The following is a 21,709-nucleotide window of genomic DNA, read 5'->3' as shown; positions in this document are numbered from 1 at the left end:
CTTGCATAGGTGTGAAAATTGTTGGACAATTCAACCTTTTCCCACACTACTTAATATTCTTGAGGTCTTGGTCTACTGAGAAATGGCTTCAAATTCTTTCTCAGCTTTTTATTTTCATATTATGATGTGGGCTTTAAATGCTTAGATCGCTTTGATGGTCTCAAAGGCATAGCATTTCTCCTCTTTTTCCATCTATTACGTATTCATTTATTTCTTTTATATTCCCTATGGAGATAACCTTGTGACTTTAAGCTTTGTGAATTAACTGTCTCCCTTTGCACTCCCTTAAGATCTTCTTTTGGGTGTAATAACACTATTTTTGACAGCATATTAGTTGATGGATGTGCTGAAAACGAATACTATTCTGATTAACCTGATATTTTCACTTTCTCAGTGCCCTTTGCTCCTAGAAGAAAACCACAGCCAGGTCATTCTCTCTGCCCATGTCTTGTACACCTTGCTGACTCTTGCAAGTTCTTCCAAAGTGATATCATCTTTTGGATATTTCTTTCTCTTTACTGGCAAACATTTCTTCCAGATCTTGAGTGCAATCTTATTTGAATCCCCTTCAGTTTATTTCCCAAACTTCGTATAAAAACTCACTGTTATTGGGACACTCTGAGCCCCTTTCTCCTATTTGGACAACAATCCACTCCTCTGATCTCCTGATGCTTAAGGCATCTGTTTTGAATTGTACCCCCTTCCAAACAGATGCGTAACATCCAGAATTTTGCATACTCCCAGACTTCTGCCTTAAAGATGCATTTCTCAGTACAAATGCATGATTGGCTCTGACTCCACGGGGTCACTGCCAAGAATACACAGAAAATCTCAGAGATCTGGTACTTTCAGCCATCCTCATGTCAAATTCCTTTCACCCCAAGGTGACATTCTTACTATCCCTACCCACAGCTGGAATGACCCAGGAACGACACAAAGAGAGCTCTCCTTCCAGGCAAATAGCTCCTGTTGTATTCTTAAACATTCTTGACTTCTGCAGTTCTCAAGTTAGTCCTCCAGGAGCAGGAAACACAGCCAAAACTTTCTGGCCAATAGCCAAGGGACAAGCCAGAGCCTGCTTTAAAAAAGCAACCACAGGCTTCACCTCAGTTGTAAATACATGGGCTGGGACTTTCCCCAACAACTTAGACGGGAAGTTCTTTCACCCAGCACGGACAGATGGGGCTTGCAACACCTCCTCATCTCTCCCTCCTACGTGCACTCTAGCTTCTACTAGATAAATGCCAGCGAGGCTGTCAGGTTTCTGCATTCTTCCCCAGGCACAGGACCTCTCTGCAGCATCTAAGAGCAGACCTTGCCCTAGCACTAACAGCACCTCACCGGCTGGAAGGCTCTGGTTTGCTCAGGGGAGAGGAGGAGGTTGAGTGCACAGGTGAGTTTTACAGAGGTCATCCGATCTGCAGGTTTCTCTCATTTCTGCAGGTGGGATTAGGGAATGCCTAGAATGGCAAGGCTGACCTCCCAGGAGGTTTAGGTGGGTTTGAACTCAATCATCAGTGTACTGAAATTTGACCTTAGGTTTTCTCCCTGCTACACATAAAATACAAAGCCAGGGCTTTTATTGACATTACATAATATTTTAGTCACTGAGAGATGATCTAAGGAAGCACTGTAAAATAGGGACATAGTTTATATAGTTTTATCTGTAAAGTTAGGGCAACCAAACTTTGAATCAGCCCATTGGTATTCAGAGAGCTTACATAACTGGCAACAAGTTTATCTAATCTTTCAGAGGTGTTTGCTGCATTTAAGGAAGTGGAGAAATCTTCTGCAAATAAGTGTTGGTCAGTGGGTTTTAAGAGGTGAACCTGGAAATATGATATTCCTTCCTAAGAGAGAGCTAAAATTCTGGTTTGAATTTTAGTAATAAGTGGAGGTACTCCAAGGGCATTTGATTTACCACCAATCATAAACTACTTGTAATAATAGTTAGAGCTAAGGATTTTTTTCACTTCTGGACTCACATGTGGATTTCATGTTTTCTCCTCCTTTTCAAGTAGCATACCAATTTTAAAACTGTTTAATATTTTAGAAGTGAGAGATTTCAGTGCTGCAGAAAGAAATGGATTTTTCTTGAGCATTGTCTTATGCCAGCACGATGTTATTAATTCAGAGAATGTTTGTAGCTGCCAGAACTGTTAGTCAGCTTTGATACAGGAAGATTTCATATCCCCCTAAATCTACAAATATGAACTGTCACTCACAGCACAGAGCAGTTTTTTTCAGATTTTTCAAACATTCTGAAAGGATTAAATCAGTGAAAGTTGTAAATTCTTTTTTAGATGTGACTTTCCAAAGCTCCTGGTTTTGTTAATAGCAATGATTTTGGCAAGCATGAAGTTGTAATAACTGAGGTGACACCATGACTACATACCAAAATATTACAACAGTCATTGAAAAATCAAGCATCCCTGTACTTTCTTCATCCATACAGGAATTTGCTTATTCAAACCTATCAAGCACTTTTCATATTTATACACTTCTACACAGATGGCATTTTAAAAATTATTTCTCTTAGTCAAAAGCAGAAAACATAACTGGATAAGCAGTCTACTTTGTGTTGCAAAACTGTTAACAAAGCATTTTACTTACATTAGTTTTCGTTTGAGAGCAGGAGCCCACTTCAGAATTGACTGTCCTACCTTCTGAACTGTGCCTCATTCACATCACAATGCAGCCTGGGGATGCTTTCAGCTGTTCTTGGGTTAGTGCAGCAATCCCACTGCTCACAGCAGTTCAGCTCTCAGGGTCAGACCACAGCTACTTCAAGGACAGCACCCGACAGTGTGCTTGGCATGGGTGTGAGGCACTCAGAAATACATATCCATTCCTGTTGTGCCTCAAGAATACAGAGACAGCAACCAAGGCCTTCAGGGAGAATACTTCACATCAGAGCGTTTTAAGGCCTCTCTCACTGCTTCCTGATCTGTTTCTCTTGAAATCTGTTTATGTGGTAACTTCAAGTTTTGAGCCAACCATTTCTCCCATTCTGTTCTCAGTGACAGGGCTAGCAGAGTGCAACTGCAACATTTTGTATTTTTTTTATGCTCCACACTACAATTTATAGATGCTGGCTTTTTTACTTTTGTTTGTTTTTTTCTCTTGGGGTTTTTATGTATATTAATTCTGGTTTCTGAAAGCTGCTTTTAGGGGGAAGAAAAGGTGGGAAGAGATATTTGAAAGTCACCTGTACGTGTGCATATTGTAGATCAAATGTTTGACTTAGTGCCTTTATGCATGCTCAAAAATAGAAAAGACGTGGTTTTCCTTGTTTGACCTTGCTATTTAGACCCACCTAGTCTCTTCTTCACCAAAATTCCTTCAACACGTATTCCTCTCAAGTGCTAGCATGGACAATAATACAGTAAGCTCACTTAATTGAAGTCATGTTTCAGATTGGAAGTGGGTAAATTCAGATTTCCAGCACTTTTCACTTATCTCCTCCCATCGAAGTCCTCCAGCATGCAGCCTGGTTTCTTGGCCTGGCTGAAGCACACTTGGCAGACTGGTTCCATCTGGGTGTCCAGTTTCCTTCCTTTTTGTTTGGTGGTCTCAGCTCTTTTCCCTGTGGAGATTTGCTGAGCAGCCAGCTGTGGTGGCAGCCTGGACACAGTGCTGAGATGGGTTGAGCAGCTGTAGGCGGCAGCAGGGTGAGAACTGGTTGTGGTGGTGCTGCTGGGAAACAGGAGGAGTGGGAACAGCTGCCAGCAGAAGTGCTAATTAAGGGTCTGACAAAGCTGCTTCCTGAGCTTGCAATGACTGCTGAGCATAGACCTGGAGGCAGAATCACTAAGGTGGCTTCAAACTGTCTTTTTGCTTGGCTGAAATGTTGATGTGATCCTCTCTGGGACCTGAGGAATACCGTAGCCTTGGTGGAGACAGCTCCAGCACTGCTGGCAGGAATTCCATGGCTCAGTGAGGTATAGAACTCCACTGGGAGATGCATATCCTATGACTTACTTTGGTACATGTGAGGTTAAGATGAAATAAGGAGCGAGGATTGTTCTCAGCTCTGGGTGATGTGCCTTCCCCAGGTGGAGCAGTCTCACCACAGCAAATCTGAATGTGCAGAGAAACCATTTTCATAAGCTGCACAATATCCTAAAAGAAAAGAAAAGAAAATAAGAATATTAATAAATCTCATACTAATAAATCTCATTTGAATTCTACAACCTGAACCGTGCCAGAGCTTCATAAAACTTGGCACTTCAAAGGTGCTTAATTATAATAATCTGCTACAAACTGCTTGATCAATGGTGAAAGCAGCTCAGTTGTCCATTCCAGACAACTTACAGCACCTGAGGACGGGGATGAAAGTTTTTCACTGATGCCTGTCACCAATCCATTAGTGATACCAATTATGTGAGCAAGCTTCTGTAGGCTTCCAGATAAACAAGCCTGAAGTGTTAGGAAATTCAGTGGAGAGGTTGATTGCCAAAGAGCAAAAAACACTTTCTGGCATCATTAGCGCACCAAGAATGTTTGATGAAGGATGTCTCTGGGGTGGTCCCGTGCTACAAGGAGCATGAGAGCAGGAAATGTGTAAAAGAAGACATGAATACTCATCACAAGAGGGTAATTATGCAATAACCGTAATAGCATAAAATGGTAATACAATAAAGACAATGGGTTTATTCAGAAAACTCAGTTCCTCATTTTGTATTGCAGATCCTTGGTGGAGCTGCAAGAGAGGGTCACCCTGTGGGAGGAAATTATTTAGTCCAATTAGGCAATTACAAAATCAGCATGACACTTTCTTTTGTACCTCACAGCACAGACATTCAGCTCATTTTTACCCCAAATTATACTGAGCAGATCTCAATGACTTCCAGAACTAAGCAGCTCTGGAGTGTTAGGGTCAGGGTGCATTTGTTATCTGACTGCACAGATATTTGGGGGGAAAAAATCATAAAAAGCATCCAGTGGATCTAAATTCTTTTGCTTGTAAAATTTGTGGAAGATTTATACAAGCAGAGCAAGAGGTCAGCACTTCCTCTGTGCAGATCTAAATTCTTTTTCTTTGATAACTAGATTGGAAATTGAATCCAAACCTCTGGATCACCAACCTGCATCATTACCAAAAGCAGTAGCTTTTTTATGAGAAGTTAACTCTACCAGTTGCTATCTGATTGATAATAAGCAGTAAGAAATTAAGGAATTATTTGTTTAAATAAGTCATTGTAAAATTAAGATTGAAGGGTTTTGAGCAAAATTCCCTACTAGCAAAAAAATAAGTTACTTTCTCCAGCCTGGCCTTTGCTTTTTTCATTATTTGTTTGTAAAATGAAGGAATTTTGTACCCGTGAGTGCCCTCTTTATTACCTCTTCTTAAGTTTAATAAGAATACTTAAAATTTTCATTTGCCTCTGCTCCACGTCATGTCCCAGACCTTTGCCTTCACTGCAATATGGCCTGGTGTTACTTAACTGTATATTAAATGGTCTTGGGGTGCAGAACCAAAAGCGTAACTTTTGCCTTGACCCTACATATTTCACAGAGATGGGAATGAGATGCCCAGAAAATCTGATTGAGACTCAGGATCACCAGAAACTCACGTGCCTTCTCTGTGAAGATGGCAGCAGAGATATGTCAGAGATCCTGTGTGAGTTCTACTGTGGCCCTGTGCAGCAGACCATGGCGTGGGATAGCACGGACTGCCCTGTGCAGCACTGTGAGCAATTAGGCGACACTGCTGTGCTTCCAGGTCAGCAGCTGATGTGCAGTACTCTGGCAGAGACATTTCATTCCTGCCAGTGCCAAGGAGAGGAGCTGAAGCAATGATCCACAACTTAAAACCCCTTCCCGCTTTCCAGGAGAGGGAGTTACCGGCTCAGCCATGTACCAAACCTGAGCTGAACTCAAAGGGAATTTCAGACAAAAGAACTCTACAAAAAATGAGATCTCTCCATTTCTCAGTAGAAGAGGCTGCTCTCAACAGTTCTGCAAATTTTTGACAAATATCACCTCCGCTGGTGTTTCTTTGTCGGTATTTTCAAAGCATGTTTTTAAATTCAGGCTTCTCAGCTGCTAATTTTCAAAGCCTGTAGCTTAGGGCCGTTGTTTAAACACTCCTGAAATTATTGCCTCATTAAGAAGAAGAATTTCTATATCAGGAAAGAGTTAGTTTTTAAAAATAAAAGCCTGGTAATTTTTCCTTACTGCAAAATGCAACCGCATTTAAAACTGTCACTTTTTTTGTGAGGAACACCATTTCTTTCTTTCTGAAAATATCAATGTTCATTTTTCCTAAACGTAGGCACGGCTCTTTAGATGCCACTTGACTGCAGTCAAGTAGGACACAAAAAAATTCAATTCCATGTAAAAGAAAGAAAGGAAAACAAAAGAAGCAAATAATACATTTAATTACTTCATATTGAGTGAGAAAGAGTGCTGATGAAGCTATCCACTGTTAAATGGAGTATCTTTAAACACTTTTTTATGACAGCATTTTAGTGTATGGGCTTATGTAAGCAAGAATGCAGATTAATGAACTTTCTGTAAGAAAATATGCTTGGCCTCATTCCAGACATACTGCAAATCTACATATATTTGTTTTGGCAAGAAAGCTTCACATTCATGCCACTTTTGCTTAAATCTTTCATACGCTCCCACCCACTCCTCAGATTGCTAAGAGCACAAGGCAGCCAGGTCCATCACCACAGAGGCTTCTATGCTGCAGCAGCCACCTCACTTTCTGTTTTATCACAGGTGTCACTTGGGCTCTGTTATCTTTGTGTTTACACCAATCCAATCCAAAAACAAGTTAATTGAAAATCAACAATTCCATTAGTATAAATGGGAAGACAATTGGACTTATCACATATTGCTAGAGCTCAAAATAAATACAGTGTTTTGAACTCTTACATTTGTAGTGGGCCAAAGGCATGATTTTGGTCAGTTGCTCGTGCAATGGTACCTAATTCCAGTCTTGATGTTATTTTACCTTGATTTCTGTAGAAAGTGGGGTTTCTCTGATCATATTGAGGGATGAGAGTGTATGTATTTTGTGTGTCCCTCAACCACTGTTTTAGTGATGCTTTCAAACAAATATACCAGGAGAAGTGAGGGTTTTGTTTTTCTTCAGTGTCATAAAATAGGCAGTTGAAGACTCCACGTAAGAGTCCTAAGAAATGAAAGACTGTACTGTGACAATACACATTTAAAGATCTGAAAATCCACATGAGAAGAAATCTTGAAGGAGTGATCTCCTGTGATTGGAAACAGTTTCAATCAGTGCTTGTAATCAGCCAAGAAACACAAATCCCTGGGAAGCCAGGCTTCATTATTTCTAGCGTTACTTCTCTGTCAGACAGAGCTATTTGTTAATGTCTCTAAATAGCAGACAAAAGATGCACAGAAGAATAGCTTCACTGACAGAGAAGACAGCCTTGGAGGACACAGCAGGAATCCAAAAGGTGCTTGTCATGTACGCTTTGTGGGCCTCAAAACATATCTTTCAAGGTCTCAGGACATCTCCTGAGCATTATAGTGGGGATAAATCCAGTGCTCCCACTCTGCACTCCAGACAGACCTGCCTCTTCTCACCATCACTCAGCTCTGGGTGTTTTCTGAAATCTTCTCACTCTTGCAGTTGGATTAAATCTTGATACCTATACCTCTCCAAAAAGCACAACAACCCTAAAGAGGCCAAGGAAATTACACCAGTTATAGCTGAGTCTTACGTGCTTACGGGAAAGTTGGAGGTGGTGAGATTTCCAGCTCTCTCAGTACTTCGCTATGATTTAGACAACATTAAACACATCTGTTTAGGCCTATACTTCATCTGTTTGAAGAGCCTCCGGGCAGCTTTAGTGTTCTCCTGATAAAAAGCAAAGATGTGGGAAATGCAATGTCTTCTGTAGGAGGATTTATTGTCTCAAACAATTATTCTTTATAAGCTTTGTCAAAACTTGGAGCTCAGGACTTTCTGTTGAGAAGAATAGAAGATATTCACTTGCTTGAAAGAAAATTCATGAATAATTTCCTGTGATATGTTTGTTAGGAGCTACTCTGCTATTTTCTTTATGCATATAAGTACTAGATTAATCAAGGGAGAGTAGTTTAGCCACATGCCTTTCAGTTTCTGGTGTAGCAAACAACAGAAAATACAGTTTGTAATTTAGGGCAGATTTGGTTCTACAACTGTCAGCTTATAAGAAGTGCTGTTTTTTAGAGAGTGCAGTCTCTCTCTGTGGAGATAGTAACATGAAATTTTAAGAAAATGAGATTGCCTCAGAATAGTGTATATGTCTTTCCAATGAGAATTTTTAAATCACATTTCACTTGTTTTCCAAGTTTTACTCCAGGATTACTGAATATTATGCATGTGTAAAACATTTCAGAAAGATACATTCAAAGCTGTATTACTGGATATGCAAGAAATGAAGTATTAACGATCCTCATTTTCTGCTGTATTTAATAGGCCACTCTATTTAATTTTAACTTATTAGGGCACTTTTGATCATAGATGACTCACATCTCAGACTTTCTGAGACAAAACTCCGAAAAAAAAAAAAAAATCAAAAGGGAATTAGTTCTATGTGTCAGTACATGCAGTAAACTGCTAAGACAATAATGAAAATTAATTAACTCAGTTTCGAACAGAAATTGTTTAACTTTGTAGAACTTGACAGCATGGGAAAGAAAAGACCTGAAAGGACCAACCATTCCAAACAGAAATATATACTAATGTATTTATTTGTTTGAAGTTCACCATGCCTGTATATGGTGAATAGGTATACAAGGATTTGAATGAAAAAAAAAAAAAAAGACTAAATGTAAAAAATGGCCAATCCATTATCTTTCTATTCTTGGTTGTAGGCACTATTCTTCATTGCCACCAGCATGAATACATGTCATTAGCATGGTGTGAAAGCACTGGTGGTAAGCCATAGTGCAGTCTGCCCTTGTTTAAGGATGTACTTTTACCAGTGGTAGGGAAGGATCAGGTGTACGCAGAGGCAAACCTCACTGATACTGTTTTGTCTGTTCAAAGATGTCTTCAGGGCATAGGGCACCTGCAAGGGATTTATTTTCACTGATTCTGCCATAGGCGCAATTCACCAACTCATGATCAGCTTGTAGTTGCACGACAAGTTGATGAAGTGTAATCCCATCAAGTCTGGTGGTGTGCTGGGCTTTCTCTCAGTACTGCTGTGTGAAAAAGTTCAGCTACTCCTTGTTCTAATGAGATTCGGAAAAAACAGAAACAGACAAATCCTCAGAGACTAGATCCTCTGGTGGACTACACCATAATGTTCCTCAGTCACAGCTGTGCTGGCCATTAACTTTCTTCTTACTTGCTAACCTTTCTTTTATACAGCTGTGGATGAAACTCCTGACAATGCCTGGGCTGTTTATCTTCTCAAAGTCCTTATGTTCCACTTGATTATCTAAACCTTTTCCCTGAATCAAAGGTACAAGGATATAGTTCTAGAAGATCTTGGAACGTTATACAGGAGAAAATGCAGATGTTCAGTCACAGTTGAGAGATACTATGGGCCACTAGACAAGATCAATTGTTCAAAAACAGATTTGTTCACCTAGCAGAATAATAAGACGACAATACTAAACTCAGAAGGTGGGCAGGTGATGTTCCATGAGAAGTAGAATCTGAGAGGAAAAATGAGATCTGAGGATTTGAAACCTGCTTATAGAAATGGCATTAAAAACAGAGAGACAGAAAACATTTGCAAGGCAGAGGAAGGATTGCAGGAAGACAGCCATGTAGCTGAAGCTGTGAATTCTTCAGAAACTTCAAACAATAAAGTCATACAGAAATAAAAATCTATGGACAAACATAGAACAGTACAGATATGTTGCTAAAATTTGACAAGCCACTGTACAAAAAAAGAATTAAACAGTACATCCAGTACATCCAACTACATCCAGAATACTGTGAAAGCACAAACTGTCAAAGGAAAATCAAGAAAGGGATTTATCCAGTATTCAACTGAGAGAAAGCTATTGACTAATCACTCTAGGAAAGCATCTCTGCAATGCCTTTTTCACTCTACACCAGTAATAAAGAGATGAGAATTCAGGCAGGGTGACAGAAGTAACAGATTAGATCATGCTCAGGTGAGTTAAATGATTTGGGATCAGTGAGGCTGATGGAATTTGCCTTAAATTGTTCAGGGAATAACTGAAGCATTTCCACAGCCATTAATAACTACACTTAAGAACTGCATGGAAGAGGTAAAGTTTTCAAAGACTGGGAACACAGGAATAACAGCTATCCTGAAAAGTAAGTAGAAAGAGGAGGTGCAGAATTCTGGCCCAATCCATTTAAGAACAATTCTCAAATTGAAGATAATAAAAAAAATAAAGAATAGATTATAGACTCATGTATTAATAAAGAAGAAAGCGTTCCAAATCCAACTAATCTCCTTTTATAAGATCATACCAGGTCTGGTGAATCACAAAGGCTGTGCAGCTTGAGATGAGTGAAGATTTTAATACGGCATGTTAGAGAATATTTTCATAAGCATATGAGGGAAATGCAGCCTGACTGAACTAACATAAGGTAGGATTCTGCAGAATGAGTGAAAGAAGCTTTTTCAGTCTCTCTGTTAATCACTGTCAAAATGGAAGGCTAAATTTACTGCAGATATACTGGGGGTCTCTCCTGGCTAAAGTCCTCTTCTGGAACTTTATTAAATGGCATAGATGCTGGAACAGACAGTATGCTTATTAAAGCTGACAATCTGACAAAGTTGAAAAAGCCTGCAAGCACGTTAGAGGACAGCCTTAGAAATCAAAATGATCTTGACAAATTGAAGTTACAGACTAAAAAAATATGGTGCTATTTAACAGGGACTAGAGCACAATACAGCAAGTCAGAAAAGAACTGTACATGTTGAAGATGGAGCTATTGGCTTTGGAGCAGTTCTGCATTAAAAAACGGGATGTTGCAGGATGCAGTACACTAGTATTTCAGTTCTTTTTTTTGCATTTTTGAAGCAAATCGCTGATTATCAAGCTTTGTTTTCTTGGAACATATGGAAGAAAATGATTCCTTCCCACAAAGACTGAGCCAGATGATATGCTGTGGGTGCACCCCAGCACACTGCAGCTGTTAATGGGCATTCAGGCTGCAATGCTAGACCAACGCTGCTCCAAGGTGGAAATCCTGTGCTCAGACAGCACAACCATGTGCTCAGCACCAGCTGTTTCACTCTATGTCTTCCTTCCTGTTGCCACACACTGCTTGCTAAAGTACATATAACCATTCCAAGCTGACTTTGAATCAGCTGTACTGTGAATAAGACAGATGTGTCAGTGGCATGATGTGTTGTCTATGAGGCAATCGAAGTAATCCTTTCCAGCTGGTGAGATCTCAGTGAGAATACTGTATTCAGTTTTAGCACCATACTTTTAATTATCAGTTGGAAGAGTTTAGCCTAGGAAGATTCCCACTCTCAGAAGCATGAGGTGCAGGGAAGGATCTGTTGTTGTTTCATCTAGAGAAGGGTGAAATGGTAACAGCTTTCATGTCCAACAAAGGCTTCTGAAAAAGAGAAGGAGGACAAATTGACATCTGAGTGTACAATGGAGGAGGCAGTACAGCCTAATACAGATTGGACAGAAGAAAATCTGCCTTGTGTTATGACCAGTGAGACAGCAGAAAGCAAAGGAGACTGCCAGATCCACAAACAGGTTAGACAAGCATCTATCAGGCTTGGTTTAAATGTAGTTCATCCTGCCTTAGGGAGGGAGATGGGCTAGATAATCTCAAAATCACTGCCATTGCTATTTAGTTGCTTCTTTTTAAAATGTAAATAGTAAAATTTCTCTTTCCTGCTCCTTTCATCTTGTCATTCAACCTTTTGAATCATTCCATTGCTCTCCTGTCTGTCATTTCATGTTACATCTGTCTGATCTTTCCATTCTCCATCCCTGTCTGTCTCAGTCCCAGATCTGCTTTTCCACTTTTGGCACTGTTCCATTTGCAGAATGATTTTGCTAGGAAATCCCTCCTTTTTGCCAATGTCCAAAGCAACATTCCTGTATTCATTCAAATTCCTAGGTATTTATATATAATTGTTGGAAGAAAATTGTATCTTGATTCAGTTTCTCAAGTGTTTATGCAGTATTTAATGATGGTTTTGCCTCTTCAGTGCCTCCTTCTGTCATTACTGACCAAGTGACAATCAGATCAGAGGTTATCACCATTTTCCCTAAAAATAGGATAACTCACTGTATAAAAGTACAACTATGTAGAAAAGAAAGGACATAGTTATCAGTAAGAAGCTTACATGGATTATCTTTGAAATAACAAGCATCACTAGCTTACCAATGTTAGGAAGATGGACATATGCAAAAGTATTATATGTGAATACAGAGCTCCACAAAGCTCTGATTTTTCTCAGATAATATTTGGTACATATGTAGAAGAACAAAGGATGGTCATTTGTTTCTTTGCTAGTGTTTCTGTTTCCTCCAATGCTTTGAGAGTGCCCAGCTTTGTGGGCACAAAGCTAACCCTGCTGCCTTCAGCTGCTTAACAAGACGCAGTGTCAGCTTTCGGGTTTAGCTCTGACACCAGGCTGGTCCTATGTCCTTTATGATGTACTTCATCATATCTTTCACACTGATGTAGGACAATAGAAAGCCTTTTTCCACAGCAAATGAATATCTTCTCTCATTGCAGCTATCACTGTAACGGACTCTATAAGGCCATTTTCCTTGTTTCAACTTTAGACCTACCGGGTTGCCATCAGAGCAAAGGTACATTTTGTTCATTTTGTTCAAATACACACAGCAAAGCCCAAATTTATCTGTGCAGTCTACTGCCTGAATTAATCTCCAGAAGTCAACTGCAGTGCCCACAGCCTTCTCAGTTTAACAACAGCCAGTTGGCACAAAGACATGTTTGAAGACATGTTGAATTGAAAACAATTAAATTGAGAAAATTTACTTAAAATCCTTATTTATCAGAAGGAGGCATAATCCAAACAGCCTGGGATTTAAAAGCAAAATTTCTTTGTCTTACATGTTATTTTCTGATATAGCAGATGCATGATTCAATTAACATATGTTTTACAGTATACCATATGTGTTAAGAAAATCGTTTATGACCAGTTTATTTCTAATATGTAATGTGCACTATCACAGCAGCAATGGGCATCACTATAACAACTAATTATTAATAAGGAAATAAGTAAATTCTGCTTAGTTGATTCAAGCAAACTACCTTTCCTGTTAAAAGTGGTATTAAATTAAATTAGGCCACTAGCAATAAAGGGAGCCTTAACTCTCTTCAGCTCTTTATGGAATAATATTCAATGTCTTGTACATGTCCCTTCATATGTAGATAGGGCTCCAAGAAACTGTACAGACACACAAAAAGAAAAAAAAGAAAAACTGTTCTTTACGTTAGTTTTACTTTTCATCTCCCTCTTATTTTCTTCTGCTTTTTCCCAGCAAGACAAGTTCAGTGTTCACTAGCAAATGAGATGTTCAGTAATACTGAACAACAGAAACTCTTCATATATTTGTTTCTTGGTGGTAAATATACTAAATATATCACTTGATAAAACCCATCAGAGATGGTTGGTTTGTTGAGTTTCTCTTGTCCAGTCTTACTCTAGTGAAAAAAATGGTTTGCATAGTTCTTTCAGCAATAACTTAATGATTTCTTGGGGGCAAATATAGAAGTTTTCAACTGGACAAACATGTATTACAAGGGAGTTTTATCTTTCATTTTGGATAGGGGCCCACTTTGCTAAAAGGAAAATTTGAGAAAAGTAAGTTGAATTCCATTAGGTACTGAGTTGAACCATTTTCTAATATTACAGATGTAATTCTTCTGTTCATTTTTGAAATACAGACTATCCACTAAAAGGATTGTACAGCTTTCCTCCCATTGGAGCCGTATGGGACAGTAAAAGAGCCCTCAGAGGATGAGCTTTAAATGTGTAAAAGAACACTGGGGAAAAAAAGAAAACAAAGAAGAGTATAATCTCTGTATTTTAAGTTTCATTCTGAGCAGGGCTTCATGTAGGAATGTAAGCACAGTGTTAATAAACAGCCATAGCAGAGCAATTGTTTTGGATCTAGCTAACTGTTCTATGCAATTCTGTCCTGCAAATTGGAAAATCAGTTATTCTCACAGCTTTAATTAAGCCACTTACCTGAGATGCTGTGAAAGCCTTGAACTAGGGCTCCTGCAAAATAACATGGCTGCTCCAAGTACTAAATTGGTGGCTGTTTGGAAAGAAGGGTCTCACAAGATCTCCTGTTAGAGATCTGCCTTAAGGCTTCAGGTTTTCTATCCTTGGGTCCCTTTTTGTAAAGTGAGGGCAACAGCACATGGATCTATCAGAAGACCTTTGGAGCAGCCGTGTTTGATTCTGCATTTGGGTCATGGGTCTCACTCTGTAAGTACGCAGCGTACATACTGCTATGTCATGGATAATACATTAAAGTCTTTGAAGCCTCCAGGTACTGTGATAAAGGAGGACAGATAAAAATCTCAGAGAATTTCATTAAGAGTAACACATGTTCAATGTGAAATACACCCGTTCCACCATCCAAACACTTCATAGGACATTCTTCAGGAAAATGAACAATAACAAACCAAACTGGCACTGAATGGGCATATTGAGAAAGTACTGCAGACAGCACAGATTTGTCGCTAGTTTGTACACCACTTCTTCAAGTGTTTTACAAACATACCTTCTTGGTTCTAATCTGATTAGAGTCACGCTCATCTTTAATGCTTTTCTATAACATAAAGAAATAGAAATGATCCTGAAACATGTGCAGCCCTTGCTCATGGTGATCCTGTACCCTTTCCTCCTGCTTTCCCTTTGAGAAAGGAAAACTGCAATATTTCAGCTGAAGATGAACAGAAAGGAGGGCGTTGTCAGAGATGGAGAGCTGAAAATCCAGAATTCATTTTTTAAAAACTGTACAGATTAAGAATCAAGAAAACTCTCAGATATTTATTTTGTACAGTCAGACAAATTAGCCTTTCATTTTCAAGAGATCAACGTTTTACTTAATTTGTTGCTTGTTTGTTTGTTTGTTTGTTTGTTTTTAAATAGATGAATAAAAATTCTTCCAACATAATGGCTTTGGCTCCCAAAACATCTAACAAAAGAGAGACAGTGTGTATATTTGGAACAGGAGACTTTGGAAGAGCTCTGGGCCATAAACTGATTCAGTCTGGCTACCCCGTCGTATTTGGAAGCCGGAGCCCATGGCCATCCAGCCTGATTCCCAAGGATGCAGAGGTGCTGAGCCATGCTGAGGCAGCACAGAAAGCTGCCATCATTATTATAGCAATCCAGAGGCAACATTACGACTTCCTTGCATCACTAGAGGAAACGCTCCGTGGAAAAGTGTTGGTGGACATAAGCAACAACTTAAAAATAAACCAGTATCCTGAATCCAATGCAAAGTACCTGGCTCAGCTGGTGCCCAGCGCTAGGGTTGTGAAAGCCTTTAACACCGTGTCAGCCTGGGCTCTGCAGTCGGGCACCTTGGATGCAAGCCGGCAGGTAAGACTGAACTGCAGGAGTTTGCTATTTCATAGAGTTATGAAGTATCATATGGGCTTTTAACAGTTAGACAAAACACACACTTGGGACATATGACTCAGACAAGGCTGAGATGGAAATTTCACTGTAATTGCAAATCTCAAATTAAATGTGAGCTAAAATTTACTTTGGGATTCAAATATGACATGACAAGGAATGTTGATAGCTGTTAAGAGACATTAGGGAAGCAAGGAAAAAAAAAGAAAACACAGCTACAAACAGAGAACCAGTAAATCAGAAGGAAATGTGGGCTATGTCACTTGTTCACCTAAGAGTGCAAAAAAAGGGATGTAAGGGATATAATGAGGCAATAGAATGAGTATAAGCAATGAGATAAATAGATGGATGGTGAAAAAATTAATAGTTTTCTAAATCACATCAAAACAGAAGTCTAACACAAAAACAACGTGTGCAAGCCATGTTAATGAGCTCCCCAGTCACAGGCAAGCTGGTCATAGGAAACAATCGAGCATCTTTGTGGAAGAATTTATTTCTGCCCTGTTTTCAGCTACTCTGAACATGCAACTATTCAAATTACTGTTAACTTTGCTTTCTGCTGATAGAAGTGGTTTCACCTAAACTAAAAACCAATGATTTACAAGCCTAGGCATCTGAAACCTTTATCATACTTAGATAAATGACAGCAGAAGTTGCCCCTTTTCTGCCTATTCCAAAAGAAGTATTACAATTCATACTCAGAAAAAAAGAGTTTCTTCACACTTTTACTAGATACGAGAAGGAATAATACTAAATTTCATGACAGAGAAATTACATTTGAATTGTCTCAATCCCCAGGTCCTGACTGAAGCTCTTACAGACCATTGTAGTGGCAATACAAAATATTATTCCTACTTACTATTACAAAACCTTGTGCTTATAAACTGTGGGCAGGATCTTCTAAAGAGCATGCTGAAATTCAAACTCTAAGCAAAGATTGTAATCTTATATTTTGTTCTTGTCACATGCAAAATTTTGCCACTTGAAGCAATATATTTCACCAAAGAAAAGAAAGATTGATGTTCTTAATTCTAGGGACTGTTGATCAAGAAATTACCTATAACAATTTTATCTATATAAATTAAGGCTAACAAGGGAGGTAATAAGGAGCCTAGAAGCTCATGCTCATATTGTCCATATTCAGGAAGAAACACAGTTGAAAATGTCACAAAAGTCTGTCAAAATAAAATCCCTGCTTGTTTTTGACTGCAGGTGTTTGTCTGTGGAGATGACACAGAAGCTAAACAAATGGTAATGGATATTGTTCGTGCACTGGGACTCACACCGTTAGATCAAGGATCTCTCTTGGCTGCTCGGGAAATAGAAAATTACCCTCTACAGCTTTTTCCAATGTGGAAGCTTCCTATCTTTTTGTCCCTTGGCCTAACCACATTCTTCTTCATCTACTGTTTGGTTCGTGATGTAATTTACCCTTGTGTTTATGAAAATAGGGATTATTCATTTTATCTTGCAATTTCCATTCCAAATCGGATCTGCCCTATAATGGCACTCGTCCTTCTTGCCTTGGTTTATCTCCCTGGTGTACTTGCTGCAATTATTCAGTTATACAGAGGTACCAAATACAGCCGTTTTCCAGACTGGCTGGACAAATGGATGCTGTGTAGGAAACAGCTTGGACTAGTAGCCTTGGCGTTTGCTTCTCTGCACGTTGTTTATACTCTCGTTACCCCAATTCGCTACTATGTAAGATGGACAACTGGGGACAGAACCATCTCACAGGTAATTTTTTTCCTTGCTCTATGTCTTCTCTTCCTCTAACCCTGTTACTAACATTACCAGGGATGCTAAACTTTAGAAGTTCACATCGACTTTGTCTATTGTCCTTTTTAATGAGGTTAGTTTCCTAGTTTCTGTGCTGCTTTTATCCATGGATAAATCATAAATCCAAAGGTTTCTGATGTTGAGTTGTGGGTAAATACCTTCCTCCTAGGTAGCTTACATATTAATGAAATAATCAAGAAATACATAAAGAATAAAGAAATGTATCTCTCTATTTCTCTATATAAATTTATGAATCATAGAATCAAAAAATAGTTTGAATTGGAAAGGATTTTTACAGGTCACCTTATCCAAACCCCCTGCAATGAACAGGGATTAGCACATATTTTGAGTTCCTGACCTTACTCAACAACAAACAATTGAATACCTGCCCTCACAGTAGGTCTACAATAGATAAGCACTGCAATTATAGGTACACAAAACCTACATAAGGCCACTCTCACATTTTCAGTAGCCATTCAAAGTAAATACCCAATCCTTTTCAGATAATGTGTAATATTTATCTCTTAGTTAAATGATATTTTTTTCTTCATATTGATCCTAAAACTGCTAACACTAAGATATATGTGGTATTCTTTTCTTCAGGCACTGAACAATAGTACTACTCCATTTGACAACACAAATGGCTGGCTTAGTGACTCGTATTTGGCTTTGGGGATTTTAGGATTCTTTTTATTTGTTCTTCTTGGAATAACTTCCTTGCCTTCTGTCAGCAACAGTGTCAACTGGAGAGAATTTCGATTTGTACAGGTAAGAAAAAGATTTTCTCTAAAAAAACATTTTTCTTCTCAGTTGGAAACTTTCCTTTTTTTTTTTTTAATGAACTATGACCACAGAACGATTTAGCAGTGTCTTTCCTCCATTCTAACTCTAAATGCCATATCTATATTATTCTCCATCACCTGATTAATATATATTTGTCTATCTACATGGCTATACAACCCACATATAAAAAACACAACTCCCCTGATGTCTACCTATGGAACAACTGGTGTTATTACACCAACAACATAAAATTGGGAAGATCTAAACTGCTAACTGACAAATGGAAAAATGACACTGTGGAGTTAATAACTGCCAAATTACACAGTCACAAAATACTTTAGCCATTTATTGGGCTGATTTTGTTGGTTCACAAGATAATTCAGTTAACACGATTTTGAAAACTGACTTTATCGCTCCAGTCCTTTCAACATCAAGCATCTAAAGAGAGCCTCCAGTTCCTGCAGGCTCTAACAGTTGCTGTGCCTTTAATAAAGCTACCTCTGTTAACACCATCGTCTTGACCCCACATCAGAAAGAAGTTTGGTGCTGTAGTGCCTCTGCAGGAACAGGGCTAGCAAGGGAAAATACTATGAGTTAACGTTTTACTTAGGTGAAGAACTTGCACAGTGTAGTTCTGGGTGGATTATCACTAAAGCATATGAAAGGCTTGGACCTCTCAAATGAACTGTAGCCTTTTCTCTGTGTTTTTACAAATATGGCAACATTAGGCAATGTGTGGAAAAAGTTATCAAGGTTGTTGGTGGGGGAAAAAAAAAAAATAAAATAAAAAAAATCACATCCTGGAGATCCATTTGAATTTTTATTAAAAAATAAATCTTTTTTCATTTCAGTAGACCCATTTAGTCCCAAATTTGGCACACATTCCCTGAAGTCTGTTGTGCACTGTAATTTGCAGTTGTTCTGGTTCAATTCAGTATTCTAACCTCTACTTCTTTCTCTTCTTTGTTCTCCTCTAGTCCAAACTGGGATATCTGACATTGATTTTATGCACCGCACACACACTGGTCTGTGGTGGAAAGTGGTTCCTAAATCCATCAGCATACAGATGGTATCTTCCAGAAGCCTATATGCTCTCTCTCATTATTCCATGCGTTGTACTGGTTGTCAAATTTGTGCTCATACTTCCTTGTCTAGACAAGCAATTAACACGAATTCGACAGGGCTGGGAGAGGAATCCCCAGTACTCAGAACAGTCAAACTACATTATCAACAAGTCTGCTGTGTAATTAGACTAACCTGTATTGTTAAAAAGAAACAAAAAATTGAAGGCAAAATGAAGTCCCTATCCTCCTTTACCTGGAGAGAGAAAAAGTGAGAAGCCTGGGCAGGCTCTGACTGAAATAAAGCAATTTCAGTGACAAAATTTAAATCAAACGAGCCTCCTGAGATCCTGCACACCAGACATGCTTTCACACAGACCTTTTCCTTTTTCTCCCGCTATTCACCCTCCATTCCTGACAGGACTATGAGAGAAGTGTTCATGGTATCAGTCACTCAAAATCTCTAGTGATGGCCAACCTCTCCTATTAGATGGTGTCTGCTCCTCTTCACTGTCCTGCCCAGTGGGGCTCAGATCTGGACAGGCATTAGCTGAGGGAAAGCTCTCATCTTTCCAACACTAGTTTGTCCTCCATTAACATCTGGTCAAAGAGGTCTATATTCATGCCTTAGAAATAGTTAAATAAGATTTCCTTGGTTTGTGTACAAGCACTCTAATGTTCAAAGTGTATCCGCTGAGGATTGCTGAACCCTTGCTATACTGCAGAAACTCGGATGGCAAGGGGATGGAGGAGAGACCAAACTGTCAAAAAGACACGAGATGTACTTGCAGAGAAGCTTAGGCTGGTGAGCACATGCACACAGTGGTTGGTGAATTTTTGTGTAATCAGTGAGCTGTAAGCAAAGGAGCTGATGGAAAAACATCATTTTATTAGGAGTTTATACTGCATGTCATAATTATATATCACAAAAAATAGATTGTTGATTTTTCTGAAATGCTTTGGATGCAATGTTATAAATATTCAATGAAAATGCACATATCCTAATCTCAATAAAGAAAGTTCTTTATAGTTGTGCATTCTGTTATTATTCCTAGAACATCTTTTGCTATGATGCAGCTGCTGGTATGCTTAGTTGCACACTAGCATTGTAAGGCCTTGGGGGGAAAAAATAAAATGGGATCCTGTCTTCAGATAGCTGCCAGGGCTTACTTTCTCCCATTTTTGCTCCTTGGATGCTTACATATATAGGTATTTGCTTAGTTACTGAACAGGAGTGCAGAACAGTCATGGGCTCAAAGGGCCTAAATACAGGGATACCTATAACACCACCTTAAACTCCCTCAGAAAGAGAAGACAGAGGCAGAAGCAGAGAGAAATAAAAAAAAAATAAAAAAAAAAAAGACAGGGATTGTGTGTGAGTAGATGAGAAAGCAAGACAAAAAATAAAATATATAATAGCAGCCTGAATACCTAGACTTACAATGGGAGCTCTATTCTGCTTCCAGTGACATACCCCAGACTCATATTAAGAACAGTAACTGCTTCAAGATCCATAGTTTGCTTTTATGATTACCTGTTACAGGACTTAGGGTTTCTGCCTATGCAGATACCGATTTAAAAAACAAACAAACAAACAAACAAACAAAACACAATGACAAGTCATGCTTCATGAAACACGAGCATTGCCAATGCTCTGTCATCTTCTCTACCAAAGAATATGATTCTTTGTATTTCTGAGTGCCCTGCATTAGGAGGCTGAGTCAGGTCTGCTTTACTCCCACTGAAAACCAGTGCAAGGTGGCCTGACAGTACAATCTGTACACTCATTCACTACTAAATTCCAGCTTCCAGGCACAGGGCTGCAGCTCATGCAAGGAAGACAGAATTCTTCAAGGAGCAGGTTGTCTTATATGGCTAACAGATAGGACCACGTTTACTGAAAATGTCAAGCAAAGAGGTACAATTTGCTGTTTTCTCCAAGAATAAAATGCCGATACCTGTTGTGTACAAACCAAGCAGACAATGCTATTTGTTTGCATAGGTGCATGAAACAGCTCTCAGGATCTCATCCAAAGCTCTCTCATTTGAAAGTAGCAGAGGGCTCTTTGTTGATTTCAATAAATAATAATAATAAAACAGATCTACACTAGCACTTGTTATTCTAGCCCAGTATTTTGAAAACAATAACCAATATTATGAAAAATATTTATACTCTGTATACATTTTTTAGGCTGAATTCTTTATGCATATATATATTTTTAACATACCAACAAAGCCTGGTTAGAAGGGACATTAGAAGGGTTATGAAATACACTTCAGAAAGTATATTTTCTATAAGGATTTCATACACAAAAAAGAGCCTTTGCACGTAAATACGTAACACACTTGTAAGAACTTCTGTAGGAATAAAACAGTGACTCTCCACTCCACTTCTAAATCAAAGACAACATTTAGAAAATAAAAGCTGCAGCTTTTTAAGCAAGAAGTCATATGGATATGCTCCTGATAGCTAAATTTGGATTTCATTGCACAAGAAAGTTTTATTTTTATGCAGAATGC

The 21,709-nt window shown here is 38.8% G+C and overlaps 1 protein-coding gene across 2 annotated transcripts; it reads left to right on the top strand.

Annotated features, from left to right (window-relative positions):
- The first annotated feature begins 1,238 nt into the window (after positions 1-1,238).
- STEAP4 (STEAP4 metalloreductase) lies at positions 1,239-20,173 on the top strand. 2 transcript variants are annotated; one of them, XM_048950935.1, is made up of 6 exons: positions 1,239-1,393; positions 12,674-12,750; positions 15,072-15,527; positions 16,776-17,303; positions 17,949-18,113; positions 19,106-20,173. In XM_048950935.1, the coding sequence occupies exons 3-6, from the start codon at positions 15,072-15,074 to the stop codon at positions 19,373-19,375; spliced, it is 1,419 nt and encodes a 472-aa protein (XP_048806892.1). In that variant the 5' UTR covers positions 1,239-1,393; positions 12,674-12,750; the 3' UTR covers positions 19,376-20,173. The 2 variants fall into 2 exon arrangements, with proteins under 2 accessions (XP_048806892.1, XP_048806893.1); XM_048950936.1 differs by lacking the exon at positions 12,674-12,750.
- Positions 20,174-21,709: the final 1,536 nt, after the last annotated feature.

This window comes from Lagopus muta, chromosome 7, assembly GCF_023343835.1.
Source record: "Lagopus muta isolate bLagMut1 chromosome 7, bLagMut1 primary, whole genome shotgun sequence".
NCBI classification, from domain to species: Eukaryota; Metazoa; Chordata; class Aves; order Galliformes; family Phasianidae; genus Lagopus; species Lagopus muta.
Note: the sequence above shows the minus strand (reverse complement) of the source record. Positions and strands in the feature narration are given on the sequence as shown.